General features: G+C 45.6%; 1 protein-coding gene across 3 annotated transcripts in view; it reads right to left on the bottom strand.

Moving 5' to 3' along the window:
- The window catches only part of WDFY3 (WD repeat and FYVE domain containing 3), a 1930620-nt gene that overhangs the window by 971813 nt on the left and 940039 nt on the right, over positions 1-18768 (bottom strand). For all 3 annotated transcript variants that reach the window (XM_078676292.1, XM_078676293.1, XM_078676294.1), the window contains 3 exons: positions 9096-9248; positions 1052-1125; positions 800-961 (listed from right to left, as the gene is read on the bottom strand). In XM_078676292.1, the coding sequence (XP_078532418.1) occupies positions 800-961; positions 1052-1125; positions 9096-9248 (389 nt within the window). The remainder of the gene's footprint in view (positions 1-799; positions 962-1051; positions 1126-9095; positions 9249-18768) is intronic.

The following is an 18768-nucleotide window of genomic DNA, read 5'->3' as shown; positions in this document are numbered from 1 at the left end:
CAATCTTGCTGAGGGGTACAACATTTCTAGAAGAAAAAGTCTTACCCCGTAGAAAATCCCTGGGATTATCCATATACATTGGTGCATGCACAGCTGTGAGAAGGGAATAACAAGGATACAAGGATTCTTCAAGCCCCATGAGGTCCCGCAGTACTGAGTGCCAAGGAACAGACATCAGTAGAGCAATGCATGCACTGCTTTGCTGTTGTCTGCAACCAGCCTGCCTTTATATCACCATAGCACAATCTGCCCTCTAACTCATAAGTAAATCTCCCAACGGCTATTGGAGCTTGGCAAGGTTTAAACACAAGTGCAGGAGGTGATTCTACTCAGGTCTAAATAGGGACCAGTAAGATCAATGTCTATATTGTATACGTTTTATTTAGCAGTGAAACTATATAGGAATGTTACCCTTTTGCACTGATATGACGGCACAATAGAGTTTGGAAAAACTATGCTGAACTTAGCATCTATACATTTTAGGGTTTCAGCAGCAATTTATCAAAATAGATGAAGGTGTATTCTGATCTCTCCTGCCAAGAGAAACACTTCATATGTAACATTTGGAGAATGACTTTACGACAACTAGTGCAACACTCAACCTACTTTTGCAGATATGAATAAAATCTAAGTGTTATCTGTATCATAAGCGTGTTCCGCGTCTCACATTGTAAAATGCAAATCTGTGCATCAAATACAAATACTTGGTGCACTGCACACAGTGTTATTTTTTTTTTGTTTTTTAAACAATAAGCAAGAACTGAACTACACAGCTCAAAAAGAGACATTTTTACATTACCGGAGAAAATCACTGCTGCTTGGGAAACCTTGAAGCAAGAAACTCAGGACATTGCCAATTGCAGCAATAGTGGGCTGCGACAGAGTAAAGTCCCTCAAAGTCATGAAAAGTTTCTGAACCAATTGAAATTCTCTCATTAACTTTGCATTCTTTGCAGCCTCGCTGAAAAAAAAAACATAAGAACAGTGTACAGTTTCTTAATTGTTTTCAACAGAAACTGTGTGTTGGATGTACAGTGTCTTGTCCAATTACCTTGACTCGGTGAGTAATTCAATGAAGTGCTCAAATAACGACAGATGCAACTCGTATGGTGCATGAAGCCACACCTGCAAATGGAGGACACAGTGCTATTATGACATGGTATTTAGTGGTCAGTACTGAAGCAGATTTGAAAAAACACATGAGTACAGACAGAAATACTATCCCACAAAAATGATTTTAATTTGATTACTAAACAGTTTTGCCAAGCAACAGAAGGCTAAGGGTCCGATGTACAAAGGCTGGCTCATAAAGCTGCACTGTTTTTTAACACTGCATCTGCTTTGCAACCCAACCTTAGGTTCATGCTGATGTTGGTATACAAATCAGTCGACGTACAAATTTACCATGCACAGACGGTAGCACGCATTCCTATCTGCCACAAGCAACTTTCAATCTTCGAATCAGTACCACCTGCTTTGACAGCTTGTTAACCTGTTTATGGTTTACCATCACAATTCTGGTCACAAGGCTTTGATACAGTGAATGACAAATCGTAAGGAAGGAGTTCAATTTAGCACTGAGTTGCGAAGTTTACATAGAACTAAGAAAATAATCCATAGCTGGTACTTTACAATGGTGAAGCATCTGAGACGAGGCCAATTTTCTGCTTGAGTGCGACGTGGTGGTTTTGTTCTCTAACAGATCAAATGCTAAACTGCAGCACTGAGAAACTGACGTAGTTGTGGCAGAAAAAATGAGGCATGCCTGAGCCACCAGTTCTCCCAAACTCACCATCTTCAACACATCATGTTGTCTGGACATCGGCCATCTGGCTATGTTTGGGTTCTCCAGCCCACTCTATTCTTTCCAACCACCGTCTTTTCAGCACTAAATTATATCCCACACATGTCCCCTATCCTGTTCTGCCCTTCAATATGCTCACTTAGAGTTTTGTCAAACGGTAATCCTCTTCCACCTAATACGGTCCCGAGAAAGTCATTTTGTGATCCGTTTTGGATTGCTTCTGGTCGTGTGCTGTGAAAGGTTCAAAGGCTTTGTACAAATGAGATTTCTGAGACTTGAGGTACCATTGTATTTTGTTGTAAAACTGAATTGGGCTCCTCATGTTAAGCACCAACAGCAGTACCTACTCAGATCTACCGAATGGGAACAAAGTCTGCTAGGCAGACAATTTCCCCACAATTTAAAATACGCGGTGTCTGGAGCCCGCGGCCTTACACCTGAGCGGAAGCCGCGTTGCCGCCATTATTGGTGTCTGTGGCGCGCGGAAGGGCGACTGCCCTGCTTGCCTAGATCTAGCGACACCCGTACCGGCGCAGAGGTGAGGAGCTGGTGGGGGAGTCGTCGGGGTGAGCGCCTTAAGTGTCTGTGTTGACTGGCCTCAGAGACGGAAATTATTATCAGCCTGAGGTTGTGGCCTACCCTGGGCGAGTGGGCCGCATATCCATAAAGCACATTGATGTACAGCTGTACATCCTGGCTCCGCCTAAAGTGCTCATACAGGCTACTCCTCGACAAACCCGTGCTTTGTTGAGAAACTGTGTCGCGGTTGGGCGCCCGGCGCGGGCTCCCCTCCGGTGGTTGGAGCGGTGAGCCCTTGCATTCCACTCCCCTCCATAGTTGTGGTTGTTGTTCCCCGCGCCGGACGCACGATGGGCAAGACCGACGGGAAGCAAACGAAAATCCCCTTTGAGTCACTTAAAACGTCCCGGTCCCAGGTCGAGGAGGGACTAAGACACTGGAACGCCAGGACGAGGACTGGAAAGCGCTGCTTATCACCATGAAAAACAGCCTCACCTCCATAGATGCCACAATTGACACCATGAACTCTCGGCGAGAGTCTGTTGTGCACAAGCTAGAACATCATGACCATCGCATTGTGGAGGCTGAGAGTAGAATCTACGAGTTGGGAGGATGGAGCCACGAGCAGCAGAAAGCAACTTTCACAAATGAACAGGCTGCTTAAAATCACTGCGGACAAAAACGAGGACCGGGAGGCACGCTCCAGGAGGAACAATGTGCGCATACTTGGCCTGGCAGAGACAACCTCCTGTATGGAGGACTTCATAGAGAAGCTCCTCAAGGAACTGTTTGGGGCTGAAGCTTTCTCTAAACATCTAATTGTGGAAAGAGCGCACAGATCCCTGAATGCATGTCCGCTTCGGGGGCTCCTCCACGCCCTGTGGTGGTCCGCTTCCTTAACTACCGGGGCAGGGATACTGTACTACGTCTGGCGTGAGAAAAGAAGACGGTAGAATACGGGAATTCCACCCTTGCTTTCTATCCGGACTTTACACAAAATGTGCAAGACGCACATAGAAAATTCACCATTGTCAAAAAGAAACTGCTGACCTTGAATATCCCTTATGCTATGCTCTACCCAGCACGGCTCCGCATCACACATCAAGGGAAGCAACATGTGTTCCAAAATACACAGCAGGCCAAACACTACCTGAAAATCTGCCGTAGGACATCACCGGCCGCGGCTGCCAACAGATCACGCTTCAGATCCAAGTCCCCAATGTCGACTAATTGTGATGCTTCCAGATAGCAGTGCTGACCAGACAATGCCAGAGGCCTACAACTGAATTTAGCTTTGGTTCCAGCCAATAACACCACCTACAAAGAGATTATATGGTCTACTCCGCACGGACACTCACCCTCCTCCCGTGACCGTTATCAGCCCGCTTAGAGCGAGGCGACGGACGGTTGGGATATTGGGGGGGGAGATGGTATGTTGGGGGCCCCTAGCTCTACCCATATAAGTGTACCTCTTACTCAAGTACTATCTGGCTTTTTGCCCCTAATTTTTCTTCTCTCGAGTCTTCAAAGTTGTGATTGGGAGGGAATGAATGTCCAACACGTTGGGGATTTCGGAGTGGGTGGTGGGAAGGGTCATTTGCCTTGCTCAGTTCTCAATACATAAAAGTGTCCGATTTACACATATCCGTGCCGTGCTAGCTGGTACATGCTACATCAACAGATTCAATCTCTACAATGCAGGCTAATCTTCACTGTCTAACATGGAACATCTGGGGATTAAACAACCCGCGTAAGAAACTCCAGGTTTTGAGGTATATTGAGAGGCCTCAGGTGCAAGTCACCCTGCTTCAGAAAACTCATCTGGACCCTAGCACCACTCCTAACTTTGCAACCAGGTGGGCCGCCTATTGCTGCTTCTCGTCCTACTCTACTTACTCCAGGGGGGTCGCAATCCTCATTAAACGCAACACATCCTTCATTCTAGGCGATACCTCCAGTGACACACAGGGTTGCTACTGCCTGATGTGGGGATGCCTGGCCTCCCATGATATAACATTTGTCAACTGTTACGGTCCCAAAGTGTACGATCCCCTTTTTTTTTAAATTCCATGTGGGGAGAAATACTATCTGTGGATAGATATCACCCTACCGCCCTACATTACATGGGCATGCAGAAGCAGCTCACCAGTATCGGCTCGGATAATTACCTCATAGACGCATGGTGACACATGCACCCCACAACTAAAGAAGGTACACATTACTCTGCTGTACATTCTTCCTGGTCCATGTTGGACTATTGGTTTGTGTCCGGGGGGATGGCGGGCTGGGTGGACTCAGTCAGTCACTTGGTGAGAACGTATTCCGACCACTCTCCGGTGAAGATGGTGCTGAAGCCCCCCGTAGACCTATCCCCTACGCTAAGTGGCGACTTAATCCATTGCACCTCATAGACACTTTCAGAACCGAACGTGAACAAGACATACAAGAGTACTTTGAGCGTAATGTGGATTCTGTGCCGGGCCTCACCACTGTCTGCGAGCCTTTCAAATTTACAATCAGGGGATCCTGCATTGCCAAGGGCGGGGGCATTTTAAAAGATATACGTAGCGACCTTAACCGGTTAGAAAAAGACATTAAAGCATAGGAGCAAGAACCCAGTAACACAACAGGTGGGGGTCCTGCCAGGGCAAAGCTACGTGACAAACTGACGAAATACACAGACACTACTGAACACAAATGCAAATTTCGCGGCAAGTATCATGTTGCAGGTACTTACGGCAAGGGGGACCGTCCCGGGAGGGTGTTAGCTGTACTCCACAGACAGCCAATGTTCTCCAATTATGTGGCGGAAATCCAGGACTCCGAGGGCGGGATTCACAGAAACCTCACCAAGCAACTGCATATCTTCATGACGTACTACAAATCCCTATACACAACACAACAGGGACCCCGCTTGATCTTCCCGCATATTTTGAGGACACCGCCCTGGCATGGCTGGGCGACTCCCAGCGTGAATTCCTGAGTGCCGAGCTGGAGGTGGACGAAGTCACCACAGCGATCATGCAAATGAGATCGGGCGTGCGCCTGGGTCGGACGGCCTCCCCATAGAGTTTTATAAGACATACCAGACACAACACACCCCCATATCAAAAGCAGTCGTCTATTGGGCTAGGGAGGAGGGCCAGCTCCCGGCCACTATGAGAGAGGTCCTGATCACATCTCTACTTAAACCAGATAAACCTCCCACCCAACGTGAATCTTATCACCCCTATCGCTGCTTAATTGCGATACCACAATTCTCGCGAAGGGCATCTCCAACAGATTAAACCTGCTAATGGAGAGACTCGTTCTTCAGGACCAGTCCGGATTCATCCCCAACAGTGCAACGTCCCACAATCTCCAAACCCTCCCTACAGTATTACAGGATATCGACCCCAGGAGAGCAGCTGTTACGGTTTTCCTCAATGCCACCAAGGGCTTCAAACCCGTAGAGTGGGATTATCTCCTAGGCACCCTGCGCTACATGGGGATGCCTCCAGCTTTCTTTGGATGGGTGCAATTACTGTATCAGCAACTCACGGCCACTGTCCTCCTAAATGGAGCACGTTCCCTCAGTTTTGCCATTACTAGGGTCACTCGCCAAGGCTGCCCCCCATATTATTTGCCCCGGCCATAGAACCGTTAGCCGCTAAAGTAAGGCAGCTGCATAATTAAGCGGGCCCTGTTGTACCGGTCCAGGCAGCTTATAATCTCGCTCTACAAGGATGATGTCACCCTCTATCTCAAAGACCCACAAGATAACCTTAATCCTGTACTATGGGAAATCACCAAATTTGGAGCGATTTCAGGCATAAACATCAACTGGACCAAGTCAGCGGTTTTCCCGCTCACAAGTGCGACTGCCCCATACCCACTAGATTACCCACTTGCATGGCAATGTGAGGAAATCAAATACCTGGGGGTCCGGATAACTAGAAACAGGGACGAGCTAATGCGGGCTAATTAGGGGGTCACCCTAGAGAAGGTCACAGAGTCTATCACGCAATGGCTCACCCTACCCCTTTTCAAGGCTGGGAGGATCTCTCTGGTAGAGATGATATTATTGCCCAGGTTCCTCTACCTCTTTACCAATATACCGTATAACCCCGGCAAACACTTTTTCAGTGTGCTCAAAACGCAGATAATACGTCTAATATGGGGGGGGGTAAACAAGCAAGACTCAGCCTAGATAACCTGATGTTGCCATTCTCACAGGGAGGGTACGATGTGCCTAATTTCGAACTTTATTACTATAGTACCCAAGCGCAATTCGCCACATACTGGTTCCATCCACCACCCTTCAGGCCCCACCTGGCGATAGAAGAAGGGTAAATGGCACCCACCCCTCCCTCAGGTTTTCTGTTCACCCCCTGTAAGGAGCATGAGCAAGACCCTACCACAGTCGCATGCACTACCTTCAGCTTGGAGGAATATTGCTACCTGGATGGACATGTCCATGTTATACTCACCCAAAATGCCCCTAATCTTCCATCCATCTCTCCAAGTCACATATGAGCAGCAATGTTGATCAATGCTACATAAGCTACAGTTTACCACATGAGGAGACCTCTACACAGGGGTACCTTCCGGTCCAGGGAGCAATTTTTCAGGATACACGTACCCACAACCATGGAGCTCTCCATGTTTGTAAGGTTCAGGCAAAGCGGGAAGGCAGCCACACCAGCATTTCCCCATGAGCCATCCACACTACCGCCACTTCACGCGTTCTTACAAGCGGACCCCCCCCCCACCCCCGACATGCGGCCTCACTCATTTACCATCATACACAAAAGGCGCTGAATCCCCGATCCTTGATGGCCCACACTGAATGGGATAATGATTAAGGGATACAACTGACAGATGAAAAATGGGAATTCAGCTGTAAGCTGACAGAGGCATTAACAGCCAACAGTCGCTTGAGGCTAATATACTCTAAGTTCTTACATAGACTATATTGTACCTCAGCAAAGCTCTATAAGTTTAACCTTAGGGAGGACGATAGATGTGCGAGGTGTAGAGATGAGGGAGCAGACTTTCTCCACCTGGCCTGGCTGTGCCCCACTATCCAAGACTATTGGCAACAGGTTTTTACGTGTATGACACGCCATTACATGCATCACCGACATAGCCTTTCTTGGATACACAAGATGTTGACACTGCATTTAAAAAGTTCTTAGCACTAGGACTATTAATTGCAAAACGTTCGGGTGGCATGTAGGTGGGGAAGTGGCCGAGCTCCCAAATTCAAAGATTGGTTACGTGACCTCTCAACATGGCAAAAGCAATCACTCAGCTATGCTGAATTCCTCCCGCCCACCTCCAGGCCTGGAGATATATGAAGTCCCCTAACAACCAATCCCGTCTCCATAACTGCCAGTACTAAGACTAGCCCAGTGGCACATGAGGGGAATGGGACCCCTGAAGCCACTCCTCCTCCGGATAACTGACGGCATTATACCACCTATTACCCAACTGTACCAGTTGGCAAGTGATACTAGCAGTAATCTCTCCACAAAAGTATGGATAGGTGCCTCGATAGTCGCATTCCCCAGGACATAATGGCCAACTAATTGGAACACAAGGTCCCCGGGTGCACGCATTACTACTCTGATGTATTCCTTTCAGAATGTACATGTACAAACATGTATAACTCGTTGCAATGTACATGTTTATCGGACTGTATACCATGCAAGGCGGGGGGGGAGGTGGGGTTCCCCCAATTGAGGTTTGTTCCGTAAGATTATCTACTTTATAATTCATGATTGAATTATACTGTAACATTGATATATCTCAATAAACAAATTAATAACAAAAAAAAAAGTTCGGTCCGGGGGCCACATGCGGCCTTCCTGACCCTTACATGCGGCCCCCTAGGCAGTAGCAGCAGTGGGCTGCTGTTTACTCGACTCAGTACTAACATGAAAAAAAAGTTAACTATAAAGCAAACACTTATTTAAAGGTTCATTGCAGTTAGGGAAAGGAAGTAACTAGGCCCTTAACTTTAGGAACACCTTCATTTGTAAAGACAGCCCTCAGATATACAAGCTTTGCTTCCCCTACACCCACTTTACATCCCTGCTGGCATCCGTACAGCCCTCTGTCACACCAAAGAACACATTTTGCGGCTCCATGGAAAATGTTTGTGAGACCCCATGATCCAGAGAAACCACACTTAATAGAACATCACGACTTAAGTGGCTTGCCCCACACTGAATGCTCTCATACCAGGCTCAAGGGCAGGATAAGCTTTTAAACTATGTAACTGAGGTTTAATAAATAAGCCCCAAAAAGATCCAATTTACAATAAAAGGACAATTCGAGAGGGAAAAAAATGAAAACCCTGATGTGGCACATTGACCAATACCTCTGCACACTCGCAATCTATCACCCACCAGACATCAGGTCAGCATCTTCTTACAACACTTTTAAAAGAGAACTGAAACATCTATTGCTGCAGCACTGCCTCACACGCTGAGGAACACATGGTTATCACTCATACTAATAATGCAACTAAGAATGTTAAAATAATCAGATGACTATTTCATATGGTATCTAGAAGCACACACCCACTAATTTATATATAACGTTGTAAAGAGTGCTGAGAAGGACATATGTATAAAATGCAACCAGGTCATCTGTATATGCTTTGTTTATTTGTTCTAAGCCAGATGTTTTGGTTATCGATGATTCTGCTATACCTGTACCTGGCAACTTGTTGTTATGTGAGGCACTTTAATAAAAGAAATGCAGCTTAAGCTGAATGTTCACATACCTCAAAGTCACAGAGCAGATCCTGAAAGGCTGTGGAATTTGGAATAATGGATGTTTCATTACCGCTATCCACTGTACCAACCAAGGAAAAGGTCAGATGGAGAATGTGGCTGTTGAGCAGGGATCTCTTTTTCTTCAGCAACATCGCCAGCAACTAAAACAAATATAGAACATTACTACCATGAAAGGAATACCCTGCACATGGTTTCGCTGTTCTACTGAATAGACAACACTGAGTATGAGACACTTCAAGAAGTAAAGTCATAACCGTGCATTTTGGAGCAGAGGTTGAAAGTGTGGGAGGAGAGGGGGTGTATTCTGTGGCAACAGAAAAGGGACTGAATAAATAGTCATGTTTGTCCAGAAGTTGTGACTGACTCATATTTTCGCCTGTAAAAAACACAGACAACCACTCCTTCACAGTTTGGAGAATACAATAAAAGCACCAGCTGGATCACTGAGACCAAGTGTAAAAAGTGCGATTAGATGAAAAGAAAATTCAAGAAAACATCACAGTGGATGAATGGTCCAGGCAAATTAGAACAGATACAAAGTTTATTTTTGTCCACCTTAGGTAGTGCCAGCAAATCGCATCCCTTCACCATACAGCACATGAAAGTAGCATATTACAAGGTGGGGATGTGAACGTCCGACAGGACACTTAAATGGAACAGTCTCCCAGTGTATTTGGGTTGTACCATGAGCATGCTCCACTTTGCTCAATCTTCAGGGGATTTTTTATGTTTTTATTTCCAGGTAAGCAAAACCTACCTTGAAATTCTGTGGAGATCTGCTCCTGATTGGGACCATGCTGGTTCTCCCACAACCTTGTTCCATCCAGCCACTACAGGAGAACACTACAGCACCAATCAATGTTTAACTCCTATTCAAGGAGTTATGACCTGGTGACGCATCACTGACCATGCCCCTCTGTCCCCAACCTCAAATGTTGAGAAATGTTATAAATATAAAGTTTTGTGCCACTAAACACATCCAATATGAAGATCTTCATACAGGCCTCAGAATGAGAAGAACATGTGTAAAGGACACTGATGGCTGTGATCTAAAGCAAATCATCACCAATTTAAAAGCTGCGTTTATCAATCCTAGGACCAAAAAATAAACAAAAAAATATGCCTGGGAGTTTGAGGGTGCTGAAAAATTGTTACAGTCCAACACAATTCTATAATTATACTGCCTATTTAATCTACAGCTCCCTGCTACCTGCTAATGTCCACATATCTGTGTTTCTTTCAATAATACATCAAAGCATATGGAAAAGAAATATGTACAAAGTGATTGGAAATGGGACAGACCCCTCTTTGTCAGAGGATTCAAACTACCCTAATGGTCACATTTATATGAAGTATTTGATTAACAATATTATTATTGACTGCTTTAAGTGGATTTAAAGAGATCTTGTGTATGTGCTTTGCCTCACCAGGCTATTGATGGCAACTGTATTTTTCAGTTAACAGACAAAGGTGATATTGTGGATGTTCTCGCAGGTGACTGTCCTGTCCTCGGCAGAAGCGGTCGCTCCCCTCACCTCCTCCTCATTTGGTATCGTGGCGTAGCGCTTCTGATTCTGCCAAATATCTTTCCAAGCGCTAGCCTCTGTCTATTCATTTGCGCACTGCTAGGCTTGATATTGCTTTACTGATTAGCGATTGCTGAGAGCATTTCTCGTTTTGCATTCCGAGTTCGCTTGCGCACTGCTGGACTTTGTGTTACTTCACTGATTATTGACTGCTGAGTGCATTTTACGTTTTGCATTTCGAGTTCTTTTGCGCACTGCTGGGCTTTGTATTGCTTTGCTGGTTGCTAATTGTTGAGTGATTTTTGCCTCGCCTGCCTGTCTGTACAATTTCATTGCTCTGTGCATTTTACTTAAACTGCTGCCAAATTTCATAGCGCTTTTAACGCTACCATTGCGCTTTGAACCGCTAGCATTTGCTGCACTAATTCTCCCCCATAGCGCTCCTTTTTGCCCAATCTCGCCCTGCCTCGCAACATTTGTTGTTATTGTTGCTGCCATTTTGTTTTGTTGTGCCTTCCCACACCGTCACTCCACCTCGCTCCCGCCTCCCAGCTGCCCCTCCCACGCTCCGCCCCCCTCCACTACCAATTATAGACAGATGGACCTACGCGCAGCGTCCATGCGCTACGGTCGCGCCGAAGGTGCGCCAAAGGTAAGCCCGTCTACGCCCGTCCGCGCCTGGACCGCGCCCAACGCCAGACCCCCTGGTTCCCGCACCCCCCCCCCTCCTCCCGCATCACGTACAACGCCTCTACCCTCTCAGCCCTTAACCCCGGCCGACCACCAACCTGTTACCAAGCTGCACCCGGCCTCACCCATGGACCTTTCACCTGCAATTCCTGCAAGTTTGCCTGCATTAGGACCCTCACCAAACCCACCAACATCAAACAGAATGCCGACACCAACCATCTGAAATGCATCCTACTCAACACCCACTCAGTCCACAGTCACGCCGTCCAACTTTGGGATCTACTCGACTCTACATCACCGGACGTCGCTTTCCTCACAGAAACCTGGATGAACTCCTCTTCAACACCCGACATCGCCATAGCCATCCCTGACGGCTACAAGATTATCCGTAAGGACCGAACCAACCAAATAGGAGGAGGCATTGCCATTGTTCATAAAAACACCCATCGCATCTCGACCAGTTCCGATGACATCCTCACAACCGCCGAATACCTCCACTTCCAGATCCACATCAACCCCAAGACCACACTCAGAGGTACCCTCATCTACAGATCACCCGGACCCCGCACACAATTCAGCGAAGACATCACTGACTTCATCAGCCCACACGCCCTCCCCTCCGAGGACTACATCCTACTAGGCGACCTCAACTTCCACCTAGATAAGAACAACGACAGAAACACCATCACCCTATTAGATAACCTCGCTAATCTTGGACTCAAACAACTTGTTAACACCCCCACCCACTGTGCCGGACACACACTCGATCCAATCTTTACATCCAGCAAATAAGTCTCCTTCAACCACACCACAGCTCTCCATTGGACAGACCACAGCTGCGTGCACTTCAACTACAAAAAGACTACGTCCCAAAACCAGCTTCAACAAATTCCCCGCAGGAACTGGAACAAAATCACCACTGAGCAACTTTTCACATCGCTCCACCAATACCCTCCTACCTATTCATCAGACCCAAACCAAACAGCTACCAACCTTGCACAATGGATCTCCCGCAGCGCTGACGAGTTAGCACCTCTGAAAAACAACCCTACCAAGTTAAACCTCAAGAAAGCCCCCTGGTTCAATGATGAGCTTAAGAAATCCAAGAAGACATGCCGCATCCTCGAGAAAGCCTGGAAAAGAAACCCATCCACCGAAAACCTAGCCACTTTCAAGAACGCCACCCGTAAACACCATCAACTAATACGCTCCACTAAGAAATCAGCACTCAAAGATCGACTCGACAACAACGTCCACAGCAGTAAGGAACTGTTCAACATAGTAAAAGAATTCACCAACCTATCAGCCGGCACCAATGACATCACTCCCTCCCAGCACCTCTGCGACTCCCTAGCTTCATTCTTCCACAACAAAATCGCCGACATACACAACAGCTTCACAAAACAACCGGATGACCAATCCACCCCACTCACCTCAGAACCTAATCTCCCCCCTAACAACCTTTGTACCTGGAAACCAGTCACCACGGAAGACACCATCCGCCTGATGAACTCCATCCACTCAGGATCGCCAACCGACCCTTGTCCCCACCACATCTTCAACAAAGCAGACTCCATCATCGCTCCCCACCTTCGCGACATCATCAATAGTTCCTTCAACTCTGCCACTTTCCCGGAAAGCTGGAAACACGCCGAACTCAGCGCCCTCCTGAAGAAACCCACAGCAGACCCCAATGAACTTAAAAACTACCGCCCTATCTCGCTCCTCCCTTTCCCAGCCAAAGTCATCGAGAAAGCTGTCAACAGTCAACTCGCCGCCTTCCTCGAATCCAACAAATCCCTCGACATATCACAATCCGGATTCCGAGCCAAACACAGCACCGAGACCGCCCTCATCGCAGCAACAGACGACATCTGTAAACTATTGGACAATGGTGAAACAGCTGCCCTCATCCTACTTGACCTCTCCGCAGCCTTCGACACAGTCTGTCATAATACCCTCATACACCGCCTCAGAAACATCGGAATTCAAGGAAAAGCACTGGACTGGATCATCTCATTCCTCGCAGGAAGAACCCAGAGAGTCCGCCTCCCCCCTTTTAGATCAGAAGCCACCGAAGTCATCTGCGGCGTACCACAAGGATCTTGACTCAGTCCCACACTCTTCAACGTAAATGTAAATGTAAATGTACAGGAATTTATATAGCGCAAATCACCAAGCGGTTTCTAAGCGCTTGCTTAGGGAACCCGTCCTGGTATTCCCCTGTGAGATAACCCCGGCATGGTATCCGCAAGGTGAAAGCCAGGCATCCCGCCGCGAGGGGCCGTTGTGGAGATTAAGCAAGCTATTGCCCAGAGTCGCAGAGTGTGAACCCGTGAATCGAGTAGGCACCAGAGCGAGAATTGTCGAGTCCATGGACATTTTAGGACTCAGACCCCACCGAGCTGGGAATTGAACCCTGGTCCCAGGCTGACCTCTGCTTCCAGGTCTGCCTCCTCTAAACAGTGAGCCACACTTCTCCACGTATACATGAGCCCCCTCGCATCCATCGTTCGCAAACACAACCTCAACATCATCTCCTACGCAGATGACACCCAGCTGATCCTCTCCCTCACCAAAGACTCAAACACCGCCAAAATCAATCTACACGAAGGGATGAAAGAAGTGGCCGAATGGATGGAGACCAGTCGCCTTAAACTGAACTCGGACAAAACGGAAGTCCTCATATTAGGATCATCCCCCTCCGCTTGGGATGACTCATGGTGGCCACCGGCTCTGGGAAACGCCCCCAAACCTACGGACCACGCACGTAATCTGGGCTTCATCCTAGACTCCTCCCTATCGATGACCAGACAAGTCAACGCAGTCTCCTCCTCATGCTTCAACATCCTACGCATGCTCAGAAAAATCTTCTGATGGATCCCCATCGAAACAAGAAAAACAGTAACCCACGCACTGGTCACTAGCAGACTAGACTACGGAAACACCCTTTATGCCGAACCACAGCCAAACTACAGAAAAAACTCCAACGTATCCAAAATGCATCTGCCAGAATCATTCTAGACGTCCCCCGCAGAGCTCACATCTCCAGTCATCTGAAAGACCTCCACTGGCTCCCCGTCAACAAAAGAATTACGTTCCGTCTCCTCACCCACGCACACAAAGCACTATACGATCTAGGACCCGAATCCCTCAACACACGCCTTTCCTTCTACACCCCCACCCGCAAACTCCGTTCGTCCAACCAAGCACTAGCCGCTATACCACGCATCCACAGGTCCACCATGGGGGGGAAGATCTTTCTCCTACCTTGCGGCCAAAACCTGGAACTCCCTCCCCACCCATCTCCGCCTTACTCAAAACCACCTCTCCTTCAGAAAACAACTCAAAACCTGGATATTTGATACATAACCCCCCACCTCCCTCAAGCGCCTTGAGACCCTCTGGGTGAGTAGTGCGCTATATAAATGCCAAACTTGAACTTGAACTATAATAAAATTGTCAATAAAAAATAGTTATATATGGTTCCTGTACAGAAAACATTTATATTTTACTCATTCTCAGGAAATAATGTCAAATAGGAAGCTGTTTAGAGAGCTTGGTGTTTAAGAGATGCGTTATGCATTGGTTTAAAGGGTGGTTTCATTAGACCTGCTTACTCCAGATTCAGTTTTCATTGCAGTGGCAGAACAGTGCTGGGAAATATATCAGTTCAACCACGACTTTTTGGATAGACACCGCGTTGCGACTGGCATATAAATATTCCACAGACGTTATTGTGTCAACTGAGAAACCGGTTAATCACTTGGTTACTGCTAAGCATGAGGAAATAAGGTTCTATGCCATTTCAATCTGAAATTACAATCATTCATACAGGGCAGTGTTCGGCAATAAAACTCCAGCGTTTAGTGTTTCCGACAATTAATTCAATTGGTAAAGGTAGGCAACAGTGTCTCAAAATATATATCACATTAACACCTCTGGTATGTGGTAAACGGGCCCCCTAGCTGCCAATACTTGTACGGCTTAAATAATGCTGCAGAAAAGGCCTTTATGTTCATACATATAATATATGCTGCAATGTTCGAAAAATGTACTCTTAAAAATATATACATCTATGCTTACAATCTACGAAGCGTATCAAGATCCAACTAGAACAGCTTCATCTGTTAACTGTTGGTGGAAATTGTTACATGTTCACCATTCTGTATATCTTGCCTACTTTCATGTGGAGAGTTTCATGTTACTTTTATAACATTTAAACATGTTTTTTGGGAGGCTTTGGTTACTGAATTCTACCATTTAGGGATATAAGTCATTCTCTACAGATCCTTTGGATTTGGATAAAATAACTCCCCGTGTGCAGTTATAATATCCTACTGCATTGGGATTTGCCTACATTTGGCTCTGCCGTTTACATAAGGTATGAATACCATATTGAGCATGGACATCTTGTTGTCATAAAGTTGCGTCAAGATGAAACTGTTGAATATCTCTATGTATGTTGGGCTCAGCGCAATCAGTGGAAAAGCATAAGCAAAAATCCCATACCAGTTTATCAACAGTGCATTCCCCTTTGAAGGAAGATGGCAATGCTTGATGCGTAGCTTTGGCTTTTAAAATTGTCTACTGTTGTGAACAGATCTACATGCGGTGTTCCACACCATATAAAGAGTTAGTCCATAACAGAATGCTCTAGTTCCCATTTGTGTGAGCAATTTGTCAGTGAGTACATTTTGTATTCCTCACACATGATTTGCCCATCTCCAAGTTGCAAAGCAATTGCAGCAGACTTTTTTTCTATTTCTTTACTTATGAAGCAATTGCGGTACCCATGCTTTAGCTTAAGATGTTTAAAGCTAAAGCGTGGGTGCTGCAATTGTAACAAAAGGAAATAAACAGAAAAAAAGGCATGCAGCCACGTTCAGCATTGCAAATTACAAAAGAAAGGCATGGTCATCCATTAGTCCACCACTTTATTTCGATGCTGACCTTGCCTGCTATACTAATTCAATTCTTCCAATCCCCTTGTATCTGAGACAACTGATTGGTCCACCATTCTTGTATTGGTCTCATATATAAGTGTCCATTTACAATCAAATGATGTATGAAGCCATCATCCCCAACAGTTTCGTAACCGTCCACACTGTCAGACACTAAGGCGTCCGGTAAAGGAGAACTTATGCAATGCTTGTATCCTTCCCATTGTTGATCAGGCCTCTGCCTACCTGTGTTCTACTTTCACCCCTAAAAGATTTTCTTCTTCTTTGATAACTGAGAGGACATCTTCCAATTTATGGTAAAGCCCAATTGATGTAGCAGGACTACCACTGCCTTTATGTTCAATTTGCCTTGCTGAAATATATTTGACTTCTCCAGCCAATTGCCCAGGTCAGGATACACATGCATGGCTGGCCTTCTCGGGTGAGGCGTTGTCACCAACTGCATTCATCAACACAACTGGCACAGACTTTAAGCCAAATGGTAACACTTTGAACTGATAATATTCCTCCACCATCACAAACCTTAGACACCCCAATGTGCTGGATGTATGGAGATGTGGGAGTGAGTATTTTTGAGAACTACTGTCGCCAAGTAGTCTTGTTTTGTTAATAGTGCAATAATCTCTTGGAGGTAGAATTTTGATAACTTTAATCACAAAATGCAGGTCTAGTATTGGTCGTAAAGCCAGACAATTAAGTACTCTCTGTATATTTTCAGATATCAAAATAAGATCTCTGGCCTTTACTGGAAACTTTTCTATTATGCTTTCCATAGCAATCTCTTGTTGAAAAATATGAATCTGTTCTTACTTGAATGTAGGTAATTATCTCAAACTCTATACAGTAACCATGTCTGATTAGGTTTAGCACCTAGTTGTCTGTCCTTATGAACTCCCAGGAGTTCATAAAGCACATAATTCTACTCCTTCCTGGTGTTGTGTGCAGTAGGCTGTTTTAAAGAGTAAATTTGAGTTGGGAGTACAATCACTTGAGGTCTGATCCCTAGTTTTCTACCTCTAGTGTTATGTATGGCTAAATATCCTGCATGTACTTAATCTTGGTAACTGTCCTTTAATGCGCAATATTTGGTAAAATAGGTAGGTTTGGACCCTTCATATGGAAAGGACTAAGAACCTTCAACAAGAAGCAACTCTCTTCATGTTTCATCTCCACATGCACTGAAGCAACTTTTTTCAAAAATTAACCCATGGTACACAGAGATGCCATTTAGGGGTGGAAGGAGTGAAAGGAGTGCTTTGCGGGGAGTCAGCATCAACATCTTCCTATAGGGGCTTTTCTTCTTCTTGGACATCAAACAGTTTCCTGCACCTCTGCGTCCTGGTCTAGCGTTGGAATCTCCTCTCTCACTCCATCCTCCTCTCCAGCTTCATGTTCAAACCCAGTAATGTGGGGGACTTTTTTTGTCTAGATGTTTAGTTAGTTCTGTCTCCCACCTAATGGTTTAATTATTTTATGTTCAGCTATGGCCTCCTCAAAAAGTCTTCTCTTTTAATGAGATGTGTAATCTTGACTAGTGCCCTCTTTTTCTCAGTATGTGCTACTGGTGAATTCGCTAAATTTCTTGTTCCCTTATTGTTTTTCTTCTAAGGTTATTTCCTATATTTTCTCACTCAAGCTCAATCATCTTCCGAAGTTAGGCCTTGAGTTTGGACCTGAAAGAATGGGATTTTCAATGACTGCCCTTTTGTATGGGGTCAGTATTCGTCTCTATGTGACCCTTCTGTTTCTTTAGAAAATGTAGCCATTTTTACTGAAGCACTGGATACCATATACGTTGACAGCTCTGAAACTTGTTTACTTATATCAATGTGGAAGTAAGGTTGTACCTTCTTGAATAAGACGATATTCTATCCTTGTGAACTAGGGTTTTTCCCTTGAAAAGGGAACAAGTACACTGATCCTCCGAGTTATGGTCTGTTGGGAGATGGCACATGCATACTGGGTTTGTTGTTAAAAGCAAACTTTTGGAGCCAATTGCGACTAAACTTAAATATTGTGTTCATACTACAAAATGACATTGAGGAGTCTCAAGAACTTCAATAGCAATAATTAACATCCTCTGACTACATCAAAGACCTCTGGGAAAACCTGAATCTGAGAATCAGTGTCGACTCCGATCACAATTGTTGGCAATTCCTTGCCCTCTCAGCACATTCTTGTGAGATGCTTTGATGCACCTCCAAAGCACCACCAAAAAAAAGGAATCTAAAATGGAGGCTATGTTAGAAGGCATTGTGGGCTTATGGTCAATGTCAAAGTGAGTTATAGAGGCTCCACTCCATGTACACCAAGGGGAAAAGCTTTGTAAATAAATACTTCAAAGCACAACCACTAAATGGCAGAATAAAACATATCATGTTCATGTAGAAGTGTTTCATGCTGCAAAATGTTCATTTAGAATCCTAACTCCAACAAATGTTAAAAATACCACAACAGTTATGCAGCTCACACTGCAATAC

This window comes from Lissotriton helveticus, chromosome 2_1 (genome assembly GCF_964261635.1).
Source record: "Lissotriton helveticus chromosome 2_1, aLisHel1.1, whole genome shotgun sequence".
Taxonomy (NCBI): Eukaryota; Metazoa; Chordata; class Amphibia; order Caudata; family Salamandridae; genus Lissotriton; species Lissotriton helveticus.
Note: the sequence above shows the minus strand (reverse complement) of the source record. Positions and strands in the feature narration are given on the sequence as shown.